This window comes from Haemorhous mexicanus, chromosome 1 (assembly GCF_027477595.1).
Source record: "Haemorhous mexicanus isolate bHaeMex1 chromosome 1, bHaeMex1.pri, whole genome shotgun sequence".
NCBI lineage: Eukaryota > Metazoa > Chordata > Aves > Passeriformes > Fringillidae > Haemorhous > Haemorhous mexicanus.
In genome coordinates this window covers 3,724,302-3,748,433 of record NC_082341.1, presented here as the reverse complement: position 1 = coordinate 3,748,433, position 24,132 = coordinate 3,724,302, and the positions used below count along the sequence as shown (strand labels likewise).

General features: G+C 40.0%; 1 protein-coding gene across 1 annotated transcript; it reads left to right on the top strand.

The window, feature by feature from the left end:
• The first annotated feature begins 35 nt into the window (after positions 1–35).
• Positions 36–19,586, top strand: GHRHR (growth hormone releasing hormone receptor). The gene is made up of 13 exons (XM_059869633.1): positions 36–92; positions 4,166–4,271; positions 4,813–4,920; positions 6,066–6,166; positions 9,166–9,263; positions 10,751–10,883; positions 11,763–11,916; positions 13,594–13,654; positions 13,771–13,840; positions 15,368–15,459; positions 15,951–16,080; positions 17,541–17,582; positions 19,464–19,586. Exons 1-13 carry the CDS (start codon positions 36–38, stop codon positions 19,584–19,586), a joined length of 1,275 nt encoding a protein of 424 aa, XP_059725616.1.
• Positions 19,587–24,132: the final 4,546 nt, after the last annotated feature.

The following is a 24,132-nucleotide window of genomic DNA, read 5'->3' as shown; positions in this document are numbered from 1 at the left end:
GCTGAAGAAGGGAGGTCTGGCTCTTGCTTTGGAACATGAACTCTTGTTCTTTATTTCACTGTGCCCTGCACACCCTGAGTCTGGCAGTGCTTGTAAGTAATTGCATGGAAAAAAAGCTTTTACTTCATTGTGTTTCAATAATTGTTCATTTCCTTGTGGGAGCAGATGGTCAGATACAGCTTTATTTTTAATTTTTTTTTTTTTTTTGTGAGTCTCTTTTCTCTCTGTTTGCTTTGGATTCCAGTTAAACAAGGCAAGATGCAATGAAAAGTGTGAACAGCAGCAGAAGGGACCCACGTTGTGAGATCTTTATATCAGTTTATTTCTCTGCTTTCTTATGACACACTCAGTGAAGAGAAACACATAAAGAGAAACTCTTATTTTGTGTGTGTGGGCTTTGAAAGACAGTGACAAAGAAGAAAAAACTGGAGGAGGGTCGTTACACCAGAGCAGCTGAGTTTTGATAGATTTTTTTTTTAATTTCAGATTCTGCAAGTTTTTTGTTACAATTTCATCTGCCTTGGTGGTAGCATTGATATTATTTGGCATGTGAGCAGCTGAGATGCTGCAGGTAACAAAAGAGTGGAACCAGCAGGGATCTTTAGGGAAGATTTAGAAAAATCCAAAGTTATTTAAAAGCTTAGAGCTCTTGCTGATAACTCACTTTGGACAGAGATTGGCAAACCAAGATCACACCAGTATCAGGAAAGGTTTGTGCAAATCAGGGCAGGATATTTCCTTTACTTTTGAGAATAATCACATCTTCAGCATCTTCCTTTTGCCATGCCTCCTCAACATCCTTTCTTTTTTCCTGGGAATCTTTTCCCTGAAGGGACATTTCATGAGGGGTAGCACAGCAGTTTGGGGTTTTTTTTCTTCATTGAGGAAAAGAAACCACTGTGAAATGGCTGAACAGACTTTTTACTGATGTGAAACAAGACATTCCTTTGTATCACCTGTGTGACAAACCCACTTCCCTGATTGCTCTTAAGTAGAATAGCAGGATTCAGTGCTAATGGTTAAAAATATGACAGAAGGTCTCTGTAAGAACCTGTCTTATTTACCCAAGAGAAACAGAATTTTCTTCTACAAAGTTGGGTTGCTTTCTTTATTTTTGTATCCTGAACAAAACCAAATCTAGGTGTTAGTGTATGAAGAAAATCTCCTAGCATGTGTTGCATATTAGAAGATAGATAAACAACCTTCATTTGAGCATGAAATGGTGGGAAAGCAGCTCTCTGTTTTTGTTGGTGGTGTAATTTTTTCATATGATTTCTCTGGAAAACATGAATTCAGCTCCTGGAGAGGTTTGGAATGCTTAAAAGACTGACTCTCATCTCCTTAAACTGGAGGTCTGCTAGAGGTAAAGTGCTTTGAGGTGATAAATATTCCTAAAACACAGCTTGGGAGTGGAATAAGTCTTTTTAGTTTATTTAACCTGAGTTTCTGTCATATCAGATCTGGCACTCAGTGTCTGCTCAGGCAGTGGTTAGTGCTGACTTGAAAATAAACTGTGACAGCACCTCCTAAGGCTGGCTCTTCTTGAAGGAAGAGGTAACAATTTAAATACCTGGTACCTGAGCTGCCTCATCTTTTAATTTGAGATGCATGTGCTAAATTAAGTGTTCTTACAATCTGGAGACTTAGAAAGTGGAAAAAAAGATTTTCCTGGAGTTTCCTGGGCTGGTAAATGAGCCAAACAAGCTTTGCTCTTGCCATGAACATTTCAGAGAGCAAAGAGAGTTTTGACAGGCAAAATCTAGCAATACTTTTCTGCCAGGAGAAATAATTTAGAATAGTGCAAATGGGTGCATTTCCTCCTGCTGAGGTTTTTCTGGGCACAGTTCACTGAACCAAGAGAATGTTGTAAAAGAGATTTTCAGTAAATGGTTTGACTGTTCTTTCTACAGACTATTAAAGCTGCTTCCTGCAATAGCTGTCATACACCAGGGTTAGGGAATTTTCCAGCAGTCACTGTCCAGGGTGAGCACAAGGGGAGAAATAATGTATGTTGGCATGAAAAGAGGCATCAAGACAGCAAAGCTTTTCAAGACAGATGTCAATTTTCTGAAATTGTGCCTGACATTGCATTTCTTAATGAAGAGAAATGGAAGGTCTCCCTAGTTTTACTGATTTGGATGGCATCCCTGGAGCATCTCACAAGTCAGATCTCCTCCTCCTGGGGCAGGGAATTGTCTGTGCTCTACTCCATCCATCCATCCATCCATCCATCCATCCATCCATCCATCCATCCATCATCCATCCATCCATCCATCCATCATCCATCCATCCATCCATTATCCATCCATCCATCCATTATCCATCCATCCATCCATCATCCATCATCCATCCATCCATCCATCATCCATCCATCCATCATCCATCCATCCATCCATCCATCCATCCATCCATCATCCATCCATCCATCATCCATCCATCCATCCATCCATCATCCATCCATCCATCCATCCCTCCATCCATCCATCCATCCATCCATCCATCCATCATCCATCCATCCATCCATCCATCCATCATCCATCCATCCATCCATCCATCATCCATCCATCCATCCATTATCCATCCATCCATCCATTATCCATCCATCCATCCATCATCCATCATCCATCCATCCATCCATCCATCCATCCATCCAACAAACATTCATCCCTCCATCCATCCATCCCTCCATCCATCCACCCACAGTTCCCCTCCTCTCACACACACCAAACTCCATTCAGCCTGGAGAAGGACCCTTGCTTTTACTGCTGCTTTAAACTGATCCACAGTACTGCTGTCTGCAAATTTGGCAGGAAAACCACATCCTCCTAAAAGTGCAGTAAATGGGAAGCAGATGCCCTTGCAGGGCAAACATGTGGAGATAATGACATTTTTACCAACCAGGGCCCAAACCCCAGAAAAATAAATATTGTGGAATTAATCCACTGCTCTCCAGCAGCCTGAGAGCCTTGAATTTTTGGTCAATTTGCAGTTCAAATGCTCTGCAGGCCAACGTGAGACATGGATATTAACATGGAGGGGAAAGACCAGCTTATTGGAAGGGATACAATCTGCCCTCTGAATGAACTGAAAGCCAGAGAGTTATTTTCCAAATTCCCTGAATATTAATCTTCTCTGGGTGGAAGAACACTGAGCCATATGCCAGCCACCTGTTCACCATGCAAGTCACATCCTGGGTTCATTTTCTGTTTTGTCTCTGTGTTTTTATGTCTATATTCACACATGCAGAGCACACCAGCACCAGTGGCCAGGGTGAAGAGATAAAAGTCAGAGTGTCTGTGATCACAGCTCATCTTCTGGGACTGGGGACAGAGGTTAAGGCTGGACAAGCACATATTTTTTAATTTGTGTGAAATAGTCCTGTGCACTCCTGCCCAGTGGGTGCATCCTCAGCAGTCTGGGTGTAACAGCCTGGGCAGATTCTTGTCCTTTACTGCTCAAAGTTCTCTGGATGCCTTCAGATCCTTCTGTGGTTCCCATATAAGTCTAAATAAGGACTAAACAACTGAATGTCTCCTGCTATTAAAACCCTGGGTGTCACTTTTTTCTTTACACCATCATACCAAACCAAAAAATGCTTTGATGCAGAATGCTTTTTTTTTCCCCAAATAAAGGAGTTTTGCCTCCCACCCTGTGTAAAGAAAGGCAGATGGCAGAAGGGAGGGAACTGATTCACTCCTTTTGGAGTGAGGAGCTCTTTCAGGTGATGGTTTTGCAGTAATTGTCTGTGATCTCTTGGTGATGCTTCTCTGGATGTTGGCAGGAGTTTGTGCACAGGTTCTGCAGCATTTCCTGCAGCACTGAGCACTGACAAGAAAATGAGCCTGAGCAGGGGCAGTGTGCCTTTCTGGGGTCATATTTAACAGAGTCTAGCTAAAGTTAGGGTGTAAATGAATCCTACACTCAAATTCAGGCTCTAGCAAAGGGATCTTTTATTCTGAATGTAGCCAGAGGAATTGATAAATTCTCCAGTGTTGAGCTGTAACTACCACCTTGTGCAGAGACAGTAGCAGCCTTTGGATGCAAACCCTAAGCACTGTTCTATGTCCTTAAACCCTTTTAGATGCAAAAGTAGGTCTGGACTTATTGCCTGATGAGATCCCACCCAACCCCTTCTAACTAATCCCCCAAACTCTCCTCCCTGCAGGTTGCTGGGAATGTCCACCCAGAATGTGATTTTATGGTGGAGCTGAAGAAAAAGGAGGCTGAATGTCTGGAGGCCCCACAAGAGCATGGAAATGCAACATCACCAGGTATCCATCCATGTGTGAGGGAGAGGGAAGGGACCAGAATCAGGACATGGCCAGACTGCCAAAGGACATGAGGGTTTTATTTATGGTCCCACATGCTGTTCTGTCAGCTCTTCTTCCATCTACTCCCATTCCTTCCCATTTTTTTTTTATTTTTCCATAGTCCTTCACATTCAAATATTTATCAGAGTGAATCCTTGTGACCTTGTCCAATTCCTTGGCACCATGCTTGCTTGTTTGTGAGGGTGTGTTGATCTTTAAAAATAGGGCAACCCCTGAACAATTATAGTGATCTGATCTTTCTTCCAGCCTCACTCTTCATTTATTGCATTCTTTCTGAAAACTCACCTCAGTCTAACACAGGGGTCTAACTAAAGCAGATTAAATAGCACTCTGGGGGTGTTTATTTCTCATAATAAAAACTGTGGCTAAACTATTTTTATAAGATATGGAAGGGGTGGAGTGTCAGAGTTTAAAAAGGTTTGGGGTTTTATGTTGCTCAAATTTAACCATTCTTAAAAATATATTTCACTTTCTGTCTGAGGTTGCAAGAGAAATTGGGACAAATTGCTGTGCTGGCCAGAGGCAGATGCTGGAGAGATTCTTGCCTTACCATGCCCAAACATCCTCTTTCACTTCATGAAGGAGCCAGGTGATGTCCTACCATGGTCACTCCTGTCGTGTGTCTGGCAAGAGAATTTCTAAAAAGGGAGGGTGAAGACAGAGAATTTCATGTTCTCATGAGCTGGATCAGAGAAGTACTGCAAAGATTTTAAGGGGATCTGAGGGGCCTTAGCAGTTCTCATATTTTAAGGATTATCAATAACTGGGTTTGATTCCCATAGTCTCTGATGAGGTCCTGGATCAAAAATGTACTGAAATACAAGGAGTTATTCCTTGGTTTCCTTGTGCTTTGGGATCACTTTGTGGCTTGAGTTTCCTACAAAGCTCATCTGGAGGCTGTCTAGGTCAGAACTTAAGCTTGGGGTTTCTTGAGATTTATGCTGTGTTTGGTGTGGGATGAAATGAAAGGCAGAGGAATGAACAATGTGATTGTTCTTTAAGACCAAGGTTGGAGATTCAAAGCAGAATTTAGGCCTTGGAGCAGCACATGTGCTGCAAAACTGCAAACAAATGCCTTTGTGTCTGCCCCCTCTCTGGGTGAGCATGGCCAGTAACAAAATGTGAGCCCACAAGGAGCAAACCACCTTCCAGGAAAGACCTGGGTTTGGCAGTTCCACAAGGAAAAGAAACTGCAAAGCCCAACCTCAGCCAGATCCAACACATGCTAGTTATAAACGAGGGATAAGGAAAATCCCTTTCATCTCTGCAGATTCATTTCCTGCCCTGGGATTCTTGACTTCTCCTTCATCTGACTCATAAATACTTTTTGTGGAAGTGTGCTGTCCTTGTGGATGGGGCTTCTTATCCCAGCTTCTGATCTGCTAGGGAAGAGTAAGCCCCAGGGGAGGTGGGAATGCTCTGCTATGCAGAGCTGAAATTTATGGAGCAGTGCTTCCCAGTCTTCTCCAGTGTGCCTGATATAATTCCTTCCTTAGTCCTTCCCACCTCTACCCCATCACCTGTGTCCTCTCCCTTCTTCTCATTGTTTGTCTATAAATAAAATACAAAGTTCTGGGTCTGATGACCTGAATGTGCACAGGAAAATTTTCCTACTGACTCTGTGAGATGCTAATGATCCTGGTACAACTTTGTACCAGCCAGAAGTCTTCTCCTGGCTTTTATTTTTCATATTATTTTGTCCTTCATTGAGAGTTTTAAATACTTCTTTTTCAGCTGGGATGATAAAAAGAAACTGCACAAAAAAGGGCTGGTCTGACCCATTCCCTCCCTACCATGAGGCCTGTCCAGTAGAAGATGAGATTCCTCTTGAAGAAGTAAGTTTAATTACATAAATATATGTGAGTGGTGCACTGATTTTATAGTATTCCTTTCTATTCCTGAAGAGGGAAACTCAGAAGAGGCTGAAATTTCTTTCTAAGTATGGGATATAATTCCAATTTTTACTCTGGCCACTTATTTTGTAAGATAACTGAGATTGTTTTATTATTCAGGTGTAACAATAACAAAGCCAGCTGTAAATTCACAAGTATAACAGACAAAGATGTAGCACAAAATGTTCCTAAAATATGAATTAAGACATTTCAGTATTATCAGTCAGCAAGATGAATTTTTAGTATCACAGCATCTGCACAGAAATTGTGCTATTAAAAGACCACTGTTAGAAATTTAGCAATATCTAAGGAAAAGAGGGGTTTTGGGCATCTCATCCTGCATGAAATATCTGATTCAACAATGGGAAAAAAAAAAGGTCCCAAAATCTCTGTAATCTCTGTAATGCAGATCAGAATTTGAACTATTTCTTCAGCCAGATTTTCACTGTTGGTGACATCTTGAGGTTACAGGAAGAGGAAAAATATAGTGATTTACCCCTAACTGATTAGGATAAAACACAGTTCATATCACCACGGGGAGATCTTGCACAGGGTGCCCAGAGAAGCTGTGGCTGCCCCTGGATCCCTGGAAGTGCCCAAGGCCAGGTTGGACAGGGATTGGAGCAACCTGGGATAGTGGAAGGTGTCCCTGCCATGGCAGGGGTGGCACTGGCTGTTCTCCAAGATCCCTCCCAACCCATTCTGTGATGATTCCATTATTCTACCTAGAGGAAGCTCCTCAGCTGTAGGTTTATCCACTTAAGGAGTTGATTATTTTCTGTTTTACACGTCTGATTTGTTGCCAGCTATGGTCAGTTTAGCACAGCTTTGATGTTTCTCATGGAGTGGTGCATCCAGACTTCCTGGCAAGCTTTGGAGCTCTGAGGTACTTCAGTGAGCTCTGGCTGGAATTGTGCATAGTCAGGGATTTGGGTAATCCTATACAACTCACAGTTCACCCACTAGACAAAAAAAAAAAAAAAAAAAAAAAAAAATTATGCTTGGTTTCCACCCCATTTAACTTCATCAGTCTCAAAAGAATGCTGTGAAAGTTGGAGCCAATCTCTGCAGCATGGATCTGCCTTAGTGCTTTGGTCAGGATCAGGTGGGAATTTTCCAGGGATATCTCTTGGCTGTCCCCACTAACTGCATTCACAACTGAGGCATGCTCTCAGAAAGGATATTCTGGTTTCTTATGGATAAAATTGAACTGGAAGGCAAACTCAGGGTGCACCTGCTCTGCTCTGACCAGTAACAACAGCTCAGCCCATTGGATCAGACTGTGGATAATCACAAACCTGCACACCTGGATGCAAAGTCCTTGGCATAAAAGGTTTCACTCCACTAACCCAGGAGTTGGAAGTGGATGAAATTTAAGGTCCCTTCCAACCCAAACCAGTCAAGGATCTATGATTCTATGACCTGCTTTTTCTAAGGCAGGTGTAGTGACAGATCCTTTTGTGGGTCACAGAAACCAATAAAGTCGGATTTTCTAAAGACTTGGATTGTCTTCTGAGAGTGTTTTCCCTCATTAACTATAAAACAAAAAGGATGAGAAAAACCAGGTTTGTATTAATAATTAAACAGCTCAGCCCTGTGGCCAGGCTCTTCTCGTTCTCCTACAGACTCATATTTAGGCAGCTAATTTTTAAGCAGCTAAATAAATTTAATAAATGTTAGTCTTATAATGCCTAAAATTCCACTAAAGGCTCAAAATGAGCATCTCTCCTTCCCCAAGTGAACTGTAGGAATGCACTGCACACCTGTGCAGATTTTAGGTTATAAAAACATTGAAATGGGACCCCAGAGACAGATCAGGTGAGACTGGATTTGGATGTGCAGCCTTGAGCTTACTCATTCTGTTTTCTGCTTTAATCTGAGAGAGCTGAAGTCAATTTATCCTCACTCAGGGATTGTGATAGAGGAGCCACTTAAATTGAAATGGATTTGACTGACATTCCAACTGAGCAGCAGCTGAGTTTGGCAGCAAGAAAAACAGAGGAAAGAAACAACCCCAGTGTCACCCACATGTTCTATGAAAAATCCTTTCCTTTGGATTTTTCCCTCCTGAGAGGCCTCAAGAAACAAAATGCAAACAATTCTTATCTGCTGCTGTGGAATGCAACAGGTGATCAGTGATTGGTCTCATCTGGTTGTTTCTAATTAATGGCCAATCCCAGTCCAGCTGTCCAGACTGTCTCGGTCAGACACAAACCTTTGTTATTCATTCCTTTTCTATTCTTCACTAAGCCTTCTGATGAAATCCTTTCTTCTATTCTTTTAGTATAGTTTTAATATAATAAATATAATAAAATAATAAACCAAGCCTTCTGAACATGGAGTCAACTTTCTCATCTCTTCCCTCATCCTGAGATCCCTGTGAACAATGCATCACCCCAGAAAAAAAACCAAACAAACAAAAAAATAAAACAAACCACCACAACACAATAAAAATTGAAAGGAGGAATAGACAGCAAAAAAGGATGTAGGGAAGCAGAGAGTAAGAAAAGTGAAGAAAAATAGAGAAAGGCTGACAGAATTCTGTATTCATCATGCTGCCAGCAGCATTGTCCTGCTTCTGCTGGGGAGAAAACATGGCATAGAACACAACGTTTATAAAAATTGTGGAAGATTTTGAACAATGCCTTTTTGAAGACTGGTGAGGGTTTTTAGGTTTTTGTGAGTGAGCTTCAAATTACCCAGATCAATACATGTTCCAGCATCAGATTGGGCTGTATCCACACAGCTATGGAATGGGGCTACACAAAAGAAACATAATGAGTGATTTGAGTGGAATTTTGCTGTGGGAAAGAAGATGAGGAAAAAGGCAGTCAGGGATGTCAACAGAATGGAAGCACCAAACAAAGCAAAACTGACAGAATCAGTAAAAACCCTGTCATTTAACAGCAACTTGTGTGACAAATCATTCTCTTCTTTTATAGCAATCCTACTTTTCTACCATAAAGATCATCTACACCGTGGGATACAGCTTGTCCATCACCTCCCTCATCATTGCTGTGGCAGTTCTGGTTGCATTCAGGTAAATGTGTCCTCTAACCTCAATTCTTTTCACAGTTCTTAATTTCTTAGACTGTGGAAGAGAACATTAGACATAACAAAATAACAGAAATAGAAAATCAGGTGAATAAAAATAAAAAATTCCAGCAATGTTAGTGAAATAATATGAAACTGAAGCTGGAAATTAAAAGGCATCAGAGAGAGCCAGGAATAAGAAGATTCAGATCTGGGAAATGAACCCAGGCTGTCTCTTGGCAAAACTCAGCAACTCACTTTGATCCTGAAGAGCCAACAGAAAAATTTACTTGCTTTAGGCTGGAATGAAGATTTTTTTTTTTTCATAAACTATGCATGCCTGCCTGTTATGGCTCCAGGGAATTTTCAATAAGAATATACACAAAGGATTTGAATTCTGAATGAATGTTCCTATGGCATTGTATAGATTACTATCAAAACATTTACCACTAAAGACATGTTTTAAAATTAGTTTCAGCATTTGGTCACATTTGGTGAGAATTCTTTCTTACTGAGTTAGGTATTTTATACATATTTATAAGTATTTTCAGGTCTAATTAAGAGTATTTAAAGTATTTTATCATTTCATTTAGATTAAATGTTTGCCACCATGTGGGATTTAGTTTATTAATTTTTGTTTATTTCTTGTATTTCTGTGAGACAAAAAAAAAATAGAAAAAGAAAAAAAGGGAGGAGTTTTATTATTATGCTGTGAGAATCAGGGCTCCCTAGGGAAAATTTCTTGACCTCTGCTGGTTCCTAGTTCACGTCTGGAAGCCACCAGATATGTTTATTGACATCCACTCTGACCTCAGGAAAACAAACCAGCCCAAATGAGGGGAAAGAAAGAAACAATGGACATAAGGAGACGCAGTAATAGGGAGGAAAAAGTCATAATTAACAATGGGGTTGACATTTGAGGTCAGCAATAAAATTCTGCACACTCCAGGTGAACTTTCAGATTAGGTGACCCTCAGATTACTGGGTCTGGATAGAATTTGGCTTTTAGTGGAACTTTTTGATTATTAACTCAAGTCCTCATCTCCAGATGAAAACATGAAGCTGAAGCTGTATAACTCCCTCAAAAATCTGTATATAATAACAGCAAAAATTTAATCTTAGTTAACTGGGAATTTAAGGTGGACGTGTAAAATGAATTTAAAGTAGATGTGCAAATTGAATTTAAAGTAGTTGTGCCAAATTGTTTTAAAGCTCTTCTGTGCTTTTACTTAATTCATCAAAATAACTTTGGCAAAGTAAGGAAATACTGTAATTCTGGTTAACAAGTAAAGAGATTAAAATGTAGATTGTGGCTGATTTGCTTCACATGAGGAAATTTTCTGCCTCTCTCTTAAAGAGCTCAGTGGATCAAAAAGTTCTTCCTAAACGTGTCTGGAAGTACCTGAGATAAAACAAGGGCTTATTGTTTATTTTATTTACTGCCAGCACAAGTAAGTTAATTATCTCAGAGGGATCTCTCTTCTTTTCTTCCAGGAGGCTTCGCTGTCCCAGGAATTATATCCATGTACAACTCTTTTTTACTTTCATCTTAAAGGCTATTGCCATTTTCATTAAGGATGCTGTCCTTTTCCAGGAGGAAGGCATTGATCACTGCAGCTTCTCCACAGTAAGCTCTATGGAAAGCAGGATATTGTGGTATTTGATGCTTTTATGTACCATTTATTTATCCTTTCACTTTTCATCCCTCTTTTTTACTACTTATTGGGTTTTTTCCCTCCCTTCTGATCTGGTAATGAAATGATATAATTCTTTCAATCAGTATATTTTACTTCCATAAATTTGTACTTTATGGTCTCCTATATTCTTAAAGCATCAATTTGTGATTTTGCAGTACTCTAAATGAAATTTGGACTTTCACATAGCAACAAAACAGTATCATTCCACTGTTATGTTCCATTAACTTGAAGTCTAAAATTGAAGATCTTTGAGTACATCAAAGAACAACTTTTAAAGCTTATTCTTCTGGAAATGTTGGATTTCCTGTTCTGGTTGGAAGCTCTGATCTGTAAAGCACAAAGCACTCAAGGTACCAGGCAATGAATTTAGCATTTATACAGCCCCAGATCTTGGCAATGCTTTTCAAGCAGAGGTTTATGGGATGGTTCTGCATTGCTCACAGCCACACAGAATTTTAGAGCTGGGCATAAGGAGAAAAATGGGCCCTTGAACATTTATTCAAGGAGCATTTGACGCTGAAGGTACACTCAGGGCAGTAAATTTGTGAGAGAACTCAGGCTTGGCAGGCCAAGTTACACTTCTAACATGGAGAGACAGAAAGCAAAATGCAGAGGGGACTCCAAGGTGTTATGATGGCTAAAGCCTTACTAAGAAATCCATTTCACATTTGAAGCTCTCAGTTTAAACAGCAGTTTAAAGATCTTCTTCTTGGTAAAACTCAGCCAATATCACAGATGTCTCCTCCATGGTCAAACCAAAGAGATGTATCTCCAAGCAATGCCTAAACTGTGCCTTTCCTGTTCCCCAGACTGAATGCAAGATCTCTGTGGTTTTCTGCCACTACTTCATGATGACCAATTTCATGTGGCTGCTGGTGGAGGCTCTCTACTTAAACTGCCTGCTGCTCTCATCCCTCTCTCATGGAAGAAGATATTTTTGGTGGCTGGTTCTCTTTGGCTGGGGTAGGTATGGATTTTACAGGAAATCAGTAAAAGGCAAGGTGTTAAATGAGGCTGTGCAGCCTGGAGAGGATAAGGCTCCACAGAGACCACAGAGCAACTTCCAGAGGGTACAAGAAAGCTGGAGAGGGGCTTTTCCCAAGAATGGAGTGATGGGACATGGAAATTCCCTACTGTGAGAGTGGTGAGACCCTGGCACAGGTTGCCCGGGGAGGCTGTGGACTCCTCAAGCCTGGAAGTGTCCAAGGCCAGGTTGGGTGGGGATCTGAGCAACCTGGGATAGTGAAAGGTGTCCCTGTGGGTTGGAACAAGGTAATTTTTAAGGTGCCTTCTCCCCCAGGCCATTCCATGACTATGACTTTACGATTCCATGGTTCTATGATTCCATAATTCCATGGTTCTATGATTCTATGACTCTATGATTCCATAATTCCACGGTTCTATGATTTTATGACTCTATGATTCCATATTTCCATGGTTCTATGATTCTATGACTCTATGATTCCATAATTCCACGGTTCTATGATTTTATGACTCTATGATTCCATATTTCCATGGTTCTATGATTCTATGACTCTTTGATTCCATAATTCCATAATTCCATATTTCTATGATTCTATGACTCTGTGATTCCATAAACCCCTGGTTCTACACTTTTATGACTCTGTGATTTCATAAATCCCTGGTTCTATGATTCTATGACTCTGTGATTCCAGAATTCCATGGTTCTATGATTCTATGACTCTATGATTCCATAAATCCCTGGTTCTATGATTCTATGACTCTATGATTCCATAATTCCATGGTTCTACAATTCTATGACTCTACAATTTCATGATTCCATGATACCATGATCCATTCCCATTAAAAATACTGGATGTGGAACACAATTGATCTAACTGAAGTACCTAAGCTGGGTGTTGCTTCCATTTTATTTTTATGAGCCTACTAACCAGAAGCAATCAAGTTTTTTATGGCAATAAAGCCCCCATGAAAGGGGTGGAAAATCAATTATATTTGAGAATGCACAAGGAGGCATCCTCCAGTCTTAACCTTCTTCACCCCACTGAAAACACCTCTAAGGAATTATCACAAACACCAGAGTTCAATGTGCCTTGCTCCTCTTTGTGCAGAATGGTTACACAGGTTGAGAAAGGGAATTGTTTTTTTCCTAAGCAGAAAATCTTTTATTCCTGGTCTTTCTACAGCCAATCTTTTGCACTGAGCTATCGTATGAACGAAGCAGCTCTGCCCACTAAATAACAGGACAGGCAGTGAAACAGCAACATCTCCCCTCTGATTTTGTTGCTGTCTGGAATAAATGGAATTGTTCAGACTTAGAAATCTGAAACCAAGTGGGTGCCCACAGAGAGTTGCTGTGGGAAGGAAAAAGCAGAGCACTCCTCTATGGCAGGTGAATGCACTTGGCCAGGGGAATTTTTGTTGCTTCAGGGAGGGAAATCCATGCCTGTTGCCACCAAAGATTAAGAAAGGTCTGACAACTCAACAAACAGAATCACTTTTTGTGTTTTAGGCACTGTAATTGAAACAATTCCTGTTAAGGGAACTGACCCCAAAAGATAATTCCAACTCTCAAAAACGATTGATGTGCATCATTGCAGCAGAGTTCCAGTGGACAAGGCTTGGATTAATTATACTTTATTTTGAAATGTCTGGCAGGTTTTCCAACACTTTTCACCCTTATATGGATTTTGACAAAATTCTACTTTGAAGACACAGCGTAAGTCATTGTTTCCCACATTATTCTACATCCTTGGGTTATATTTTTAATTGATTGCAGTGATTACATACTCATCTTTTTCTAAAGATTTGTTTTTCTTACTATCATGTTCACAGATGCTGGGATATTAATCAAGGCTCTCCTTACTGGTGGCTAATCAAAGGACCAATTATAATTTCTGTGGGGGTACGTACTTCTGAGTTTGCTGATATTACTTAGAAGAAAAAAAGGCTCTTGTATTAAAATTAGGTTTCTTTGCTGTGTTGTAGGAAGAAGAATGGTAAATTTCTACTGTTAACTGCCCATGCCTAATGTAAACTAAAAAGTTTGTCTTTCAAACAAATTAAAACTTTCCTAGAATTGTCACTTTAGTGGAAATTAACAGCAAGTGAGTGGACTAAACTCTCCTTATAATATTTGAAAACCAAGTTTTAGTATAAGAGCTCAGAATCAGCCATAAATTTTAATACAAAACTGTCAAGGGAAATAGGTTTCTGTTCAGAGCTGAAAACTGATAACTGTTCTTGAGCCTGGCATTTATTGAATAAACTGATGGGCTTTAAATGATTGTCATAAATGTTTACTCCCACAAGTCATTAAACCCGAGCAGTGTTTGAGAAAGCAGTTAATGGATGACCTTAAGGTCAGCTATTAAAGCTTAATTTAATTGGAGGACAGATGCATGCAAATGAGGGGTATGGAATCACAGAATTTGGGTTGGAAGGGACCTTAAAGATCCACACAAACAATGTGAGTGAAGAATCTCAAGTTGAATTCTGGCCAGAGCTCACTGTGTTTCAATAATAAAATATTTCATGTCCTTCTACCTCTCTTATTTCTTCTGCTGGAATTCACAGAGAGCATCACTAATGGATAGAATGAGGTTGGACTTTCTGGTAAAATGAGGACGTTCTTAGACAAAATTAAACATTCAGCCTCACCTAAGAAAGAGCTGGTGTGTACAGACACTCAAAAAAAAATCTTGGGGAGAATCCCTTTGATCATGAAAAACTGAGCAGCCTCACAGACTTCGCATAAAGCTGTGCCAAATTACAACTGTAGAAGAAATGATTTGCAAGTTAGGATTGACCCTAACTGCTTTGGAGCTGAACTAATGTTCCTCAAGGGCTCCTTCAGAGCCAACAAAGGGAAATGTGCACTTTTGGCAAGTTTCAGGTTCAGATTCACCTGATTTAAAACAAATATCTACCCTGGGAGGAGGTGAGCCACCCCCAAGCCAAACTGAGCTCTATTAACTCTCCTGGCTGGTTCTCCTCTGACTGCAGAGGAAAAACAGTGATCATCTCTGATGGAAATATCTCATTGTAGAGGTATTTAGGCAGAAAAATTCTAATAGTGCCCAGAGAGATCAGCCAGAATTTAATGCAATATTCGTCTCTAAGGAGAATCCAACTGATTTGAGCTACAAAAGGTAAAAAGATGGTCACACAAGCTAGTGACAAAAATATTTTGCTGAAAAAAGTGAGTCTCAAGTTTTCATCTTCAGCCATCTTCAAGAAAGAATACAACTTATTTAAATACTTGAATGCTGCCAGCAGGAATACCATTACCAACCTTACATTAAAACTGCAGAAATTACATTCGAACTAAAGTAAAAAAAATAAAATTTACCAGATTTTTCTCTGCAAAGTTTTATATCAGAAATTAACTTTTTCTTTTTCTCCCCACCCACCCCTCAAATGTTGTGAACAGGTCAATTTTGTCCTGTTTATCAACATCATCAGAATTTTGCTGAAAAAACTAGACCCTAGACAAATCAACTTCAATAATTCTTCTCAGTACAGGTAATGTATGGAATAATTTTTAAAAACTCAATTCTTTTAATTATAATAATAAAAAGTTATGTTGTCTTTTCTAAACAGAGAAGTACTTGCTCAGTGTCACAGGCTCAGTTTAACTGGTATTAAATTTTAGAATTCCCAACCTTATCCCATTCCAAAGGAAATTAGTCAAAGGGTGAGACTCAAGTCACCTCATATTGGCCAAGGGGATGTATTCAGATCAGTCCAGCCTTCCAATTAAAATCAATGGGGAGACAATGAAATTATTTGAATTGGTATTAAACCTCTTATTTAAGATAGGAAAAAATACCCACTGTAGCTGCCTTACTCTGTATGAGAACTACAAAGGAAGACAGCATATTCATTTATATTTCATAAATATTTTTATATATACTATTTCTTTTTTCTTCTGTTCACTACTGTGGCACAGTGAGTGCCTTAGTTTTTACTCAGAAAAATAATATTACCTTATTTCTTCTCATCTCCTGTGCCAGACGTCTCTCAAGGTCGACTCTGCTACTAATTCCATTATTTGGAACCCATTACATTGTCTTCAACTTCCTCCCAGACTATACCAGCCTGGGGGTTCGGCTTTATTTGGAGCTCTGCATTGGCTCTTTTCAGGTAAAATTACCACAGATCCTTTGGTTCCTTCTTACCAGTTTTTCTATTTTAGCCTTGTGTCCTCATGACAAGAATTGTACAAAAAGAAACCTCAGATCCTGAAACAAGTGTCTGCTCACAAAGCTCCTGGTTCTTTGCTGAGTTAAAATGCCTGAAGAGGTGACAAATCCTATCTGGCTCTAGGCTGCCCTCCAGATTTTGGAAATACAAAATTTCAGATAAGTGTGTAAATTGGATAGGGGGCCAAAGTCAAGCATGAAAAATCTTCCTTGCTACCAGGACTTGTCCACCTGCCTTCCCTGACTTCACTAACAAATTCAAGCTGACTTGGGCTGATTTAAATCCTCCAGAGCCAATCAAAGTTGTAGGTCCAGCTGCCTTGCTAATTCTTTGTCAAAGATTAAATTGATAATTAAACATAAGCATCAAGCAGTGCCTGGTGTGTGTACCAGCCCCACACTGGCTGCTGTCCCAAGGAATGCCACATCCCTTCCCTTCCTGCAAATCCTGGGTTGATGGCCCCCACTGCTCTGGACTGGCACACAGGGCATGGACAGCTTGAGGAGCTTGATGCCAACAAGGAAACTCCTGCTCTGGTGTCCCCTCCAGGTGGTTTTGCTGCCTGAGTTATGAGCTGGGCAGGACCCAATTTCCCTTTGCTTCCCTCCTGTTCCCTGTGCTGCACCTCAGTCCAAAGCAGCAGCTGTGGGAATGCCACCAAACCTCCCCAGGGAACAGATCTCTCCCTGGATGGTTCCATGGGATTTTTTGTGGGATGGTTCTCAGGGAGCATCACCAGCAATCCATGAGTTTTGTGCTGGTTTATTCCTCTTGAGGCTTGAATCCATTGGGTCAGTCCTGCCCAACAAACCCTGTCCATCAATCCCAACCCTCTGTACAGGGAGGGGACCTTCACTGAGTTAATGAATAGTTAATGAATAATTTAATGGAATAAAAGGCTGAGGTGCTGAGCCAGGATCTGGTCATACAGCTCCTTTGGCCTCCTAGGATTTGTCCTGGATTTATCTTAGTTCAGAATCTTAACAAATACATTCAATAAGCCAGAATTGGATCTCATCTGGTAATCTACAGAGACACAGAATCTGACTGGAGAGCTGTGTGAGCTCCATCCATGGATCTCCTTCTGCAGTCTCTGTTTTACTTTCTTTAGAGTGCATAAAGAATCAGCTGTCAGTGTGTTGGGCTGGAGAGTGGACCACACTTCCATAACCATCAATCACACTTGTGAGCTCATAGCACGTGCCTGATTTTGATGAAATGCCACTGAGCAGGTGTTTATCTTTAAAGCTGTTCAGCTTTGTTGGAGATCCATAAATTATCTTTCAACTGCCAGCTATCTCCTATCTATAGTGACACTTACTAATTCACATACCATGAAGTCAGAAAATGCAAGTAGCTTTTTCAAACTGTGTTAAACTTTTCCTTCTGGTCTTTTTCAGGGGTTTATTGTGGCAGTTCTCTACTGTTTCCTGAACCAAGAGGTAAGGAAACTATATCAGATATATCTTCTACAATATTGCCTTCAGTAGCAAATATATAGTTAACAATCAGTTTCATACAAAAGACAACCAAATCTTTCATTTTCTTACGACTGTTACATGGATAAAAACGTTGATGAATTTCATTTCAATGATCTTCATGGGAATGAAGCCATCTAGTGGAGAAATGAACTTTTACTGCTTTGCTATTCTGCCAAGTATTTTTGACCCTTTCTGCACATTTTTGTCCTGTAGCAGGGCTTGGAATACCCCTGTTAAGTCCAAATCTGAAAATACAACTTGCTTCAGTGATGCAGAGAGAGCTCCATTTACTGAAGGTCTATGTTTAAATTGGAGAGAATTTAAATGCATAGCTTTTCCCATTAGAGAAATATATTTTTTTGGCATTTTTAATAGTCTCATGAAGCATCTCAGTATTTCTTCATGTTGGTAAATCTGGTTTTCTGTTTAGAATGTTTAAGTCAGAATTTTACTGTTGATGGGAGAGGAGTCTTTCATTTTAACTTAGTGTCCACGTCCAGTCTAGATGTGATAATAATGCATCCTCAAGGAAATATGCAGAAAACATGAAAGTTTATCCTCCATATTTTAGAATATGTTGAAACTAGGGATTTCCCCTCATTTTCTCAGTGCAGAGTAGCTGAGATTGCTCCTTTGGAATATGACTGGGATTCAGTTTCTGATTAACACTCTGCTGCATTCTGTCTGCAGCTCTTGCAAAGGAGAACCCTGTTCCATGTATGCCCACCCTTTTCCCCAGAAAGGGCATCCCTGGAGTGTCAAAGGGATGTTTAGGAGATGAATCCTGCCCCTGATCATTCTAGACTCCCTGGACTGTATTTCTAAACCTTCATTTTCCAGTTTAAAGTTTAAAGTCAAGGGCTGATTAAGCTTTCAAACAGTATTTAATCACCTACACGTACCGTGGGCCAAACTTTCTGAATTCTATCAGAAATTTCTGAAAAATTAAATATTTTAAATATATTAACATTCTCAGCCTTTTGGTTGAGTTTATGGCCATGAATTACTGGCTGCTCTAATGATGCTTGTGTTTAGCTAAAAATCCTGTAATTAGTTTGTTAATAACCCTAATCCCTTCTAACCACAGACCACAGCTACACATCCAGCTCGACTTCCCAGACACGCAGCACTTCCATACAGAAATTCCCTTCCCTGTTAAACATCTGGGGAGGCACACTGCTAACAAGAATCAGATGTGACAGGAGGCTTTAGTGGGTGGCCTGGACCCTCTCTGTTCTCCTGTGAACATGCCAGGACACGACACACAATGACACAGCTGTCAACAACACACAGCAAACCTCTCCTGACTGCTGCTGGCTTTCCCCTCATCTCAAAAGCCAAAGCAGCATTATTTCCCAGCCACAAATTGGAGAATGCTGATTAAGAAACTTGCTGCAGATTATACTTTTCTAGAAGCAGATGGAACCAAGACAACATCCCTTACCAACTGAGAAAGAGCAGGCAATGTGGAGAAAATACATTTCATTATGTAGGCTACGTTGGTGAGTTTGATGGTAGAATAAATACTCATAGGAATATTTAAAAAAAAAAGGAGAAGGTATATGAAAAAAAGCAAAGATATTTTAGAAATGGAGTAAATGGTGCTAGAGACCTCAAGCTTAGTACTGATAGAGCTTCAGGAGAAGTTTTCATCAGTGCAGAAAGACGGCCATGCTGAGGCAGGATTCTACTTCTCCCTATCAGCTGAAAAGGAAAGTAACTTGGCCAGAGATGCCTAAAAGGTTTAGTCTTTTCTAGCCCCTCTTTCTGTCCTGCTTCTTTCCCACTCTCTGCTCCCCAGCAGAATTCAACCACAAAACAGCTTTTTCCTTTGTTCCTGAGGTGCAAACGGAAATCGGCCGGAGGTGGCACGGGAAGAGATACGGGCTGGTGCCAGTGTGGAGGAGGACCAGGTGGACTGTGCCCTCCAGCTCTGGGGTGAAAATGACCACATCTGTGTGCTGAAAATGGCCACATCTGTGAGCTGAAAATGGCCTCAGGCTCTGGAGGGGAAAACACCCAACCAAACAAACAAAATTTTACCAAATGTAACTATTGCAGTTTATCCTGAGCAAATTGGAGGAGGATCCTCCAATTCTGACCATGGGGCTTTTCTGCAGGACAAGCATTGCAAGGACAGATTAAACCCTGACTGATCTTTTAAACACAAAATAACCCTCTCAGTGATACCTCTGCACCACAGCAAACATAAAAATCACCTGTTCTTGTTCACTTCTACTGATAGAGCACTGTGGCATTTTCAGGGTCCCCCATCAAGGGGGGGAAAGCTGAATCTGACTCCATGTTCTTAGAAGGCTAATTTTATTATTTTATGATACTATAATATATTAAAGAATGCTATACTAAACTATACTAAAGAATAGAGAAAGGATACAGACAGAAGGCTAAAAGATAATAATGAAAAACTTTTGACTCCTTCCAGAGTCCTGACACAGCCTGACTGTGATTGGTCATTAAGTTAAAACAATTCCCATGGAACCAATGAAACAACACCTGTTGGATAAACAATCTCCTAACCAAATCCCAAAGCAGCAAAACACAGGAGAAGCAAATGAGATCATATTGTTTTCCTTTTTCTCTGAGACTTCTCAGCTTCCCAGAGAAGAATCCTGGGCAAGGGGATTTTTCAGAAAATATGATGGTGACAGAGCACAAAGAACTTACGAATGGACACCAGTAGCACCCTCCAGTGACACCTTAGATGACCACCTCTGGAAAAAAGAATTCAATTCTAATTTAGTGGGGGCTGGAGTCTATCCAGCTTCTTCAAGCTTTGTTCCATGTCCTGATTCCATAGACATATAAATAAGAAGCCCAAAGTCTTGCTGAGCTGCACCAGAAAAAGCCCTTTTGTGTTGTCTTTTTACATTGTCTCTTTAGTAGTAAAAAGATTCAATTTTGCCATAAAACACTCTCAGTTCTGATGTTATTTCAGGAGTTACAGGTTAGAAAACTCCTGAGAGCCAGGTAGCAGGAAAGGGAGGCATTGGGAAGGCCAAGGCTCCATATGATAATCATTAAGGAAATTCTTTGCAAGGAAATGAAAAGAAAAAGCCAACTTTTGCACAGAAAGAGAATGAGACCCCCAGGAGATGGACTGGGAGACTGCTGGGAATATTGCTAAATATTTTCTTATGCATGACTGGTTTTGCTCTCCAGTGTTGTAAAAGATTCAGAAGCTTGAAAATAAACTTGGAATCCCAGTGTTTGTACTTGAGTGGTTTTGTTTTGTTTTGGTTTTGGGTTTTTTCCACAATGGTGATTGTAACCTGTAAATTAAAAGATTGATTAAACTTTTTGATGGAACTATCAGGGCTTGGAAAGGGGTGAAGGAAGTTAAGCTGTACAAACCAGTGAGGATCATTGTATCAATACACTTCACCCTGCTCTTCTGGGCATTTCTGTGAGCTGCCAAATTTGATTAAAAACCAGAAATTTCCCTTTGCTGAATCCAGGTAATGACAGCAAACCTGAAGAAATGGAATGTTGCTTCGCCTAATTTTTGTATAAAAGCTCACTGCCCATGATTTTCCTCTTCCAATTAAAAAAAAAGTGTTGGTTTTTTTTCCCTTGTCATTCTTCTATCTGTGAAAATTACAGCATTGGCTGGATTCAGACCTGAGCCTGGGAGAAGTTTATTTCCATTTCTGAAGTGACTCCTTGGAACACATTTTACAGTGTGGAGCCCAAGACATTGTTTTTTACTGGTTTCCTTCCATTATCCCGAAGAATTCATGCTGATCTGGGTGGAGAGAAGGAATGAACAGAGAGAAGCCTTCACATGGCTTTCAGTGTCCCACTGCACCCAGCTCTGGTGGAAAACTGGCATCACCAGCAAACATGAGCTCTTTCCTGGAGAGGAATGTTTTTCAGCCACCCAAAGATCATGGTCTCTATCAGATAAAATGATAACAACTCAGGCAACACAGATAATTTTTACCCATCTTTCCCTATAAATGATTAAATAGAAAATTTCTTGCATCTGCTGCATTGCTGCTGGTGGGAAAATGAGCAAATTTACTGTGAACACCCTCATGCTCTAAAAGCATAGACAAAAAGCAATAAAAACCAAATTAATTTCCTTCTTCTCCTGAACAGATCAACCACTGTGAGGCTCAGCTGATTTCTGAATGTGTGATGGCACGTTCTGGTCTCCCTCTCTCAAACAATGCTTTAAAGTGTCAAAGAGTAAAGAGTATTAAGACTCTTCGCCACATCAAATGGATTTTCTGGATTGTAATTAGGCCCTGAAATTCTGGAATGGGGTTTCCATGATGACTCTGACTTTAAAAGGATGGGTTAGTAACAGATATGAAGACACATGAACACAAGGAATTCTCAGGGCTCTTGTTTTTAGAGAAGTTTGGATTAAGGGGTTGTCCCAAGTCCCTCAGCATCAAAAATAAGTTGGTCTGCCCAAATAATTTCCATTGAATCCATATCATCCATAAAAGCAATTAATTGGCTACATTCCAGTAACTGTGGCATCCATTGTCACCTAAAAAAGGTTATTACACACTGAGTCTTTGTTCTTCTCCAGTCACCTCAGCTTTTTCTAGCATGAAAAGGAGCAGGAATCTTAAAGATATCATTTTGTTCCTTCCTAAAATAAACCCTAGCTATCATCCAGGGAATATTTTCCTTGGAGATTGCTGAAACTGGAAACAGAAATGGTTAAAATCAAAATATATTACTCAAATTATTTAATTAGAGTATTAATATTAGTTATGACAAGGTGTAACATGGAGATTAGGATTGCATTGCATTTTTACTAAATCCTATATTGAATATAAAATGTTGATCAGAATTTAAAAACTGAAGCAATTCAGTTTTTCAGGGTGGGAATTACATTGAATTTAGATTATTTTTTTCTGGCCTCAGCATGAATTTAGGAGAGTGTGCACACTTATCACATAAGATTATTTTTCTATTGTTCTTGTCTGTCACATGCAAGATTTGATAACAAAAGTATGAAAAGCATAAGCAGCAGAAACTCCTTAACCTTTGAAGAATAAATTTGGCTAAGTGTGATTTACTTTCACTTGAAGTAGGGCCAGAGCACCAAAAAGCTGGGTTGGAGACAGAAAATTATTCCCAGGGTGTGCAAATTGCTTCAGGGTTTACAGTGCAATGGGAAAAGACAGAAATAAAAAGGTGCTTCCAGGGTGAGGGTATGAGCTGATCTCACTGCAGGCTGCAGAATAAAAGAAATTGTTAATTTTCAAGCTTCTGCCTGCTTAGGAGTAAGTTAAATCACTTGGTCTCAACATAATGTCTGACCACAACTCATTGTATGATATTGGTCAATTTTTCTGCTCCTATCCTCAAAAACACCTGGCAGATACCTAAAAATTAGCAATACCTTCCAATTAGTTCTTTGAATGGGAAACATCCCATTTTTTGTGGGAGCACTTGGTTAGTTTCTTTTGCATTCACATTCAGGTGGCATTTTCTGTTGGGCTTTTGCCCACTAGTTTTATCATTATTTTTTCACCTTCCCTCAGTCAGGCAATAACCCTTTTACACTGATTTTTTCTGTCTAGCTTAGTGCCTTACATGCTTCCCCACACACTGCAACTGCCAAGTTTAATGGCAAATTCTCTCCTACTAACAGTTTACATTTTATATGAACAAAATTAAATAGTGTATCTCATAACAACTATCAGAGAACACTCCTGGTCCTTCTGTCTTTATCTGACATCAAGGAGAGGCCACCCTTATTGTTTTTATATCATGAAATAATTTCAATTTTCAGTGAAGCAAGGAAAACTGTTCAATTATTTGAATTATGATTCAAGCTCTGGTGCAGCAAACCCTTGGCACCTCTTCCAAGGGATGTCCCACAGTGATGACACCGACCTTAGAGTAGGACACTAGAGAAGAAAAAACATAAAAATATTAAAAGTGGCCCAAAGGTCCTTTAGATTGATTATTGTAATAAAAATTCTACTGGCATCATTTGTTACCTGAACCAATTTGTAGCTGAAATCCTTCCATGTAGGATCCCAGATGTGCTGGGCTGCCTGTAGGAAAAGGGAGATGTCACTGTCTGTGATGGGTTGGGACCAAGCCTGGAACATCCTTTAATGATGATTCTGCTGTTCCCTGCTGGCCAGGGAGAGCTCTGGAAACTGAAATTGAGATCAGCTTTGATAGCAAGACACAATCACATTTACACCAGCCCTGTCTGGCTTCAGTTGTGCTCTGGTAAAATCAAATTAAGATGTTAATATGGCACTCTTCAGTTCTGCCATTGTCCCTAAAGGACAAAGCTTTGCATCAGATCCTGCCCACTGCAAGTTTTGTCAGAATGATGGGGAAGTTTTTTGGTCAGTGGAAATTGTTTTATGGCACACTATGAAAATCCTATATCCAAAGGGCTTAAAAAAAAAAAAAAAGAAAAGAATTGTAGTTTCTATGAATATTTCATGATTTTTGGGCTTGCAGAACATAATGTTGTTTAGCTGCAAATAAAAGTACATTGTGTTTA

Coding starts and splice junctions, on each gene's coding strand:
- GHRHR (XM_059869633.1), top strand. CDS start 36: ATGAACTCTTGTTCTTTATTTCACTGTGCCCTGCACACCCTGAGTCTG. Junction 10,884..11,762: donor ATCACTGCAGCTTCTCCACA/GTAAGCTCTATG, acceptor CCTGTTCCCCAG/ACTGAATGCAAGATCTCTGT. Junction 15,460..15,950: donor AATAATTCTTCTCAGTACAG/GTAATGTATGGA, acceptor CTCCTGTGCCAG/ACGTCTCTCAAGGTCGACTC.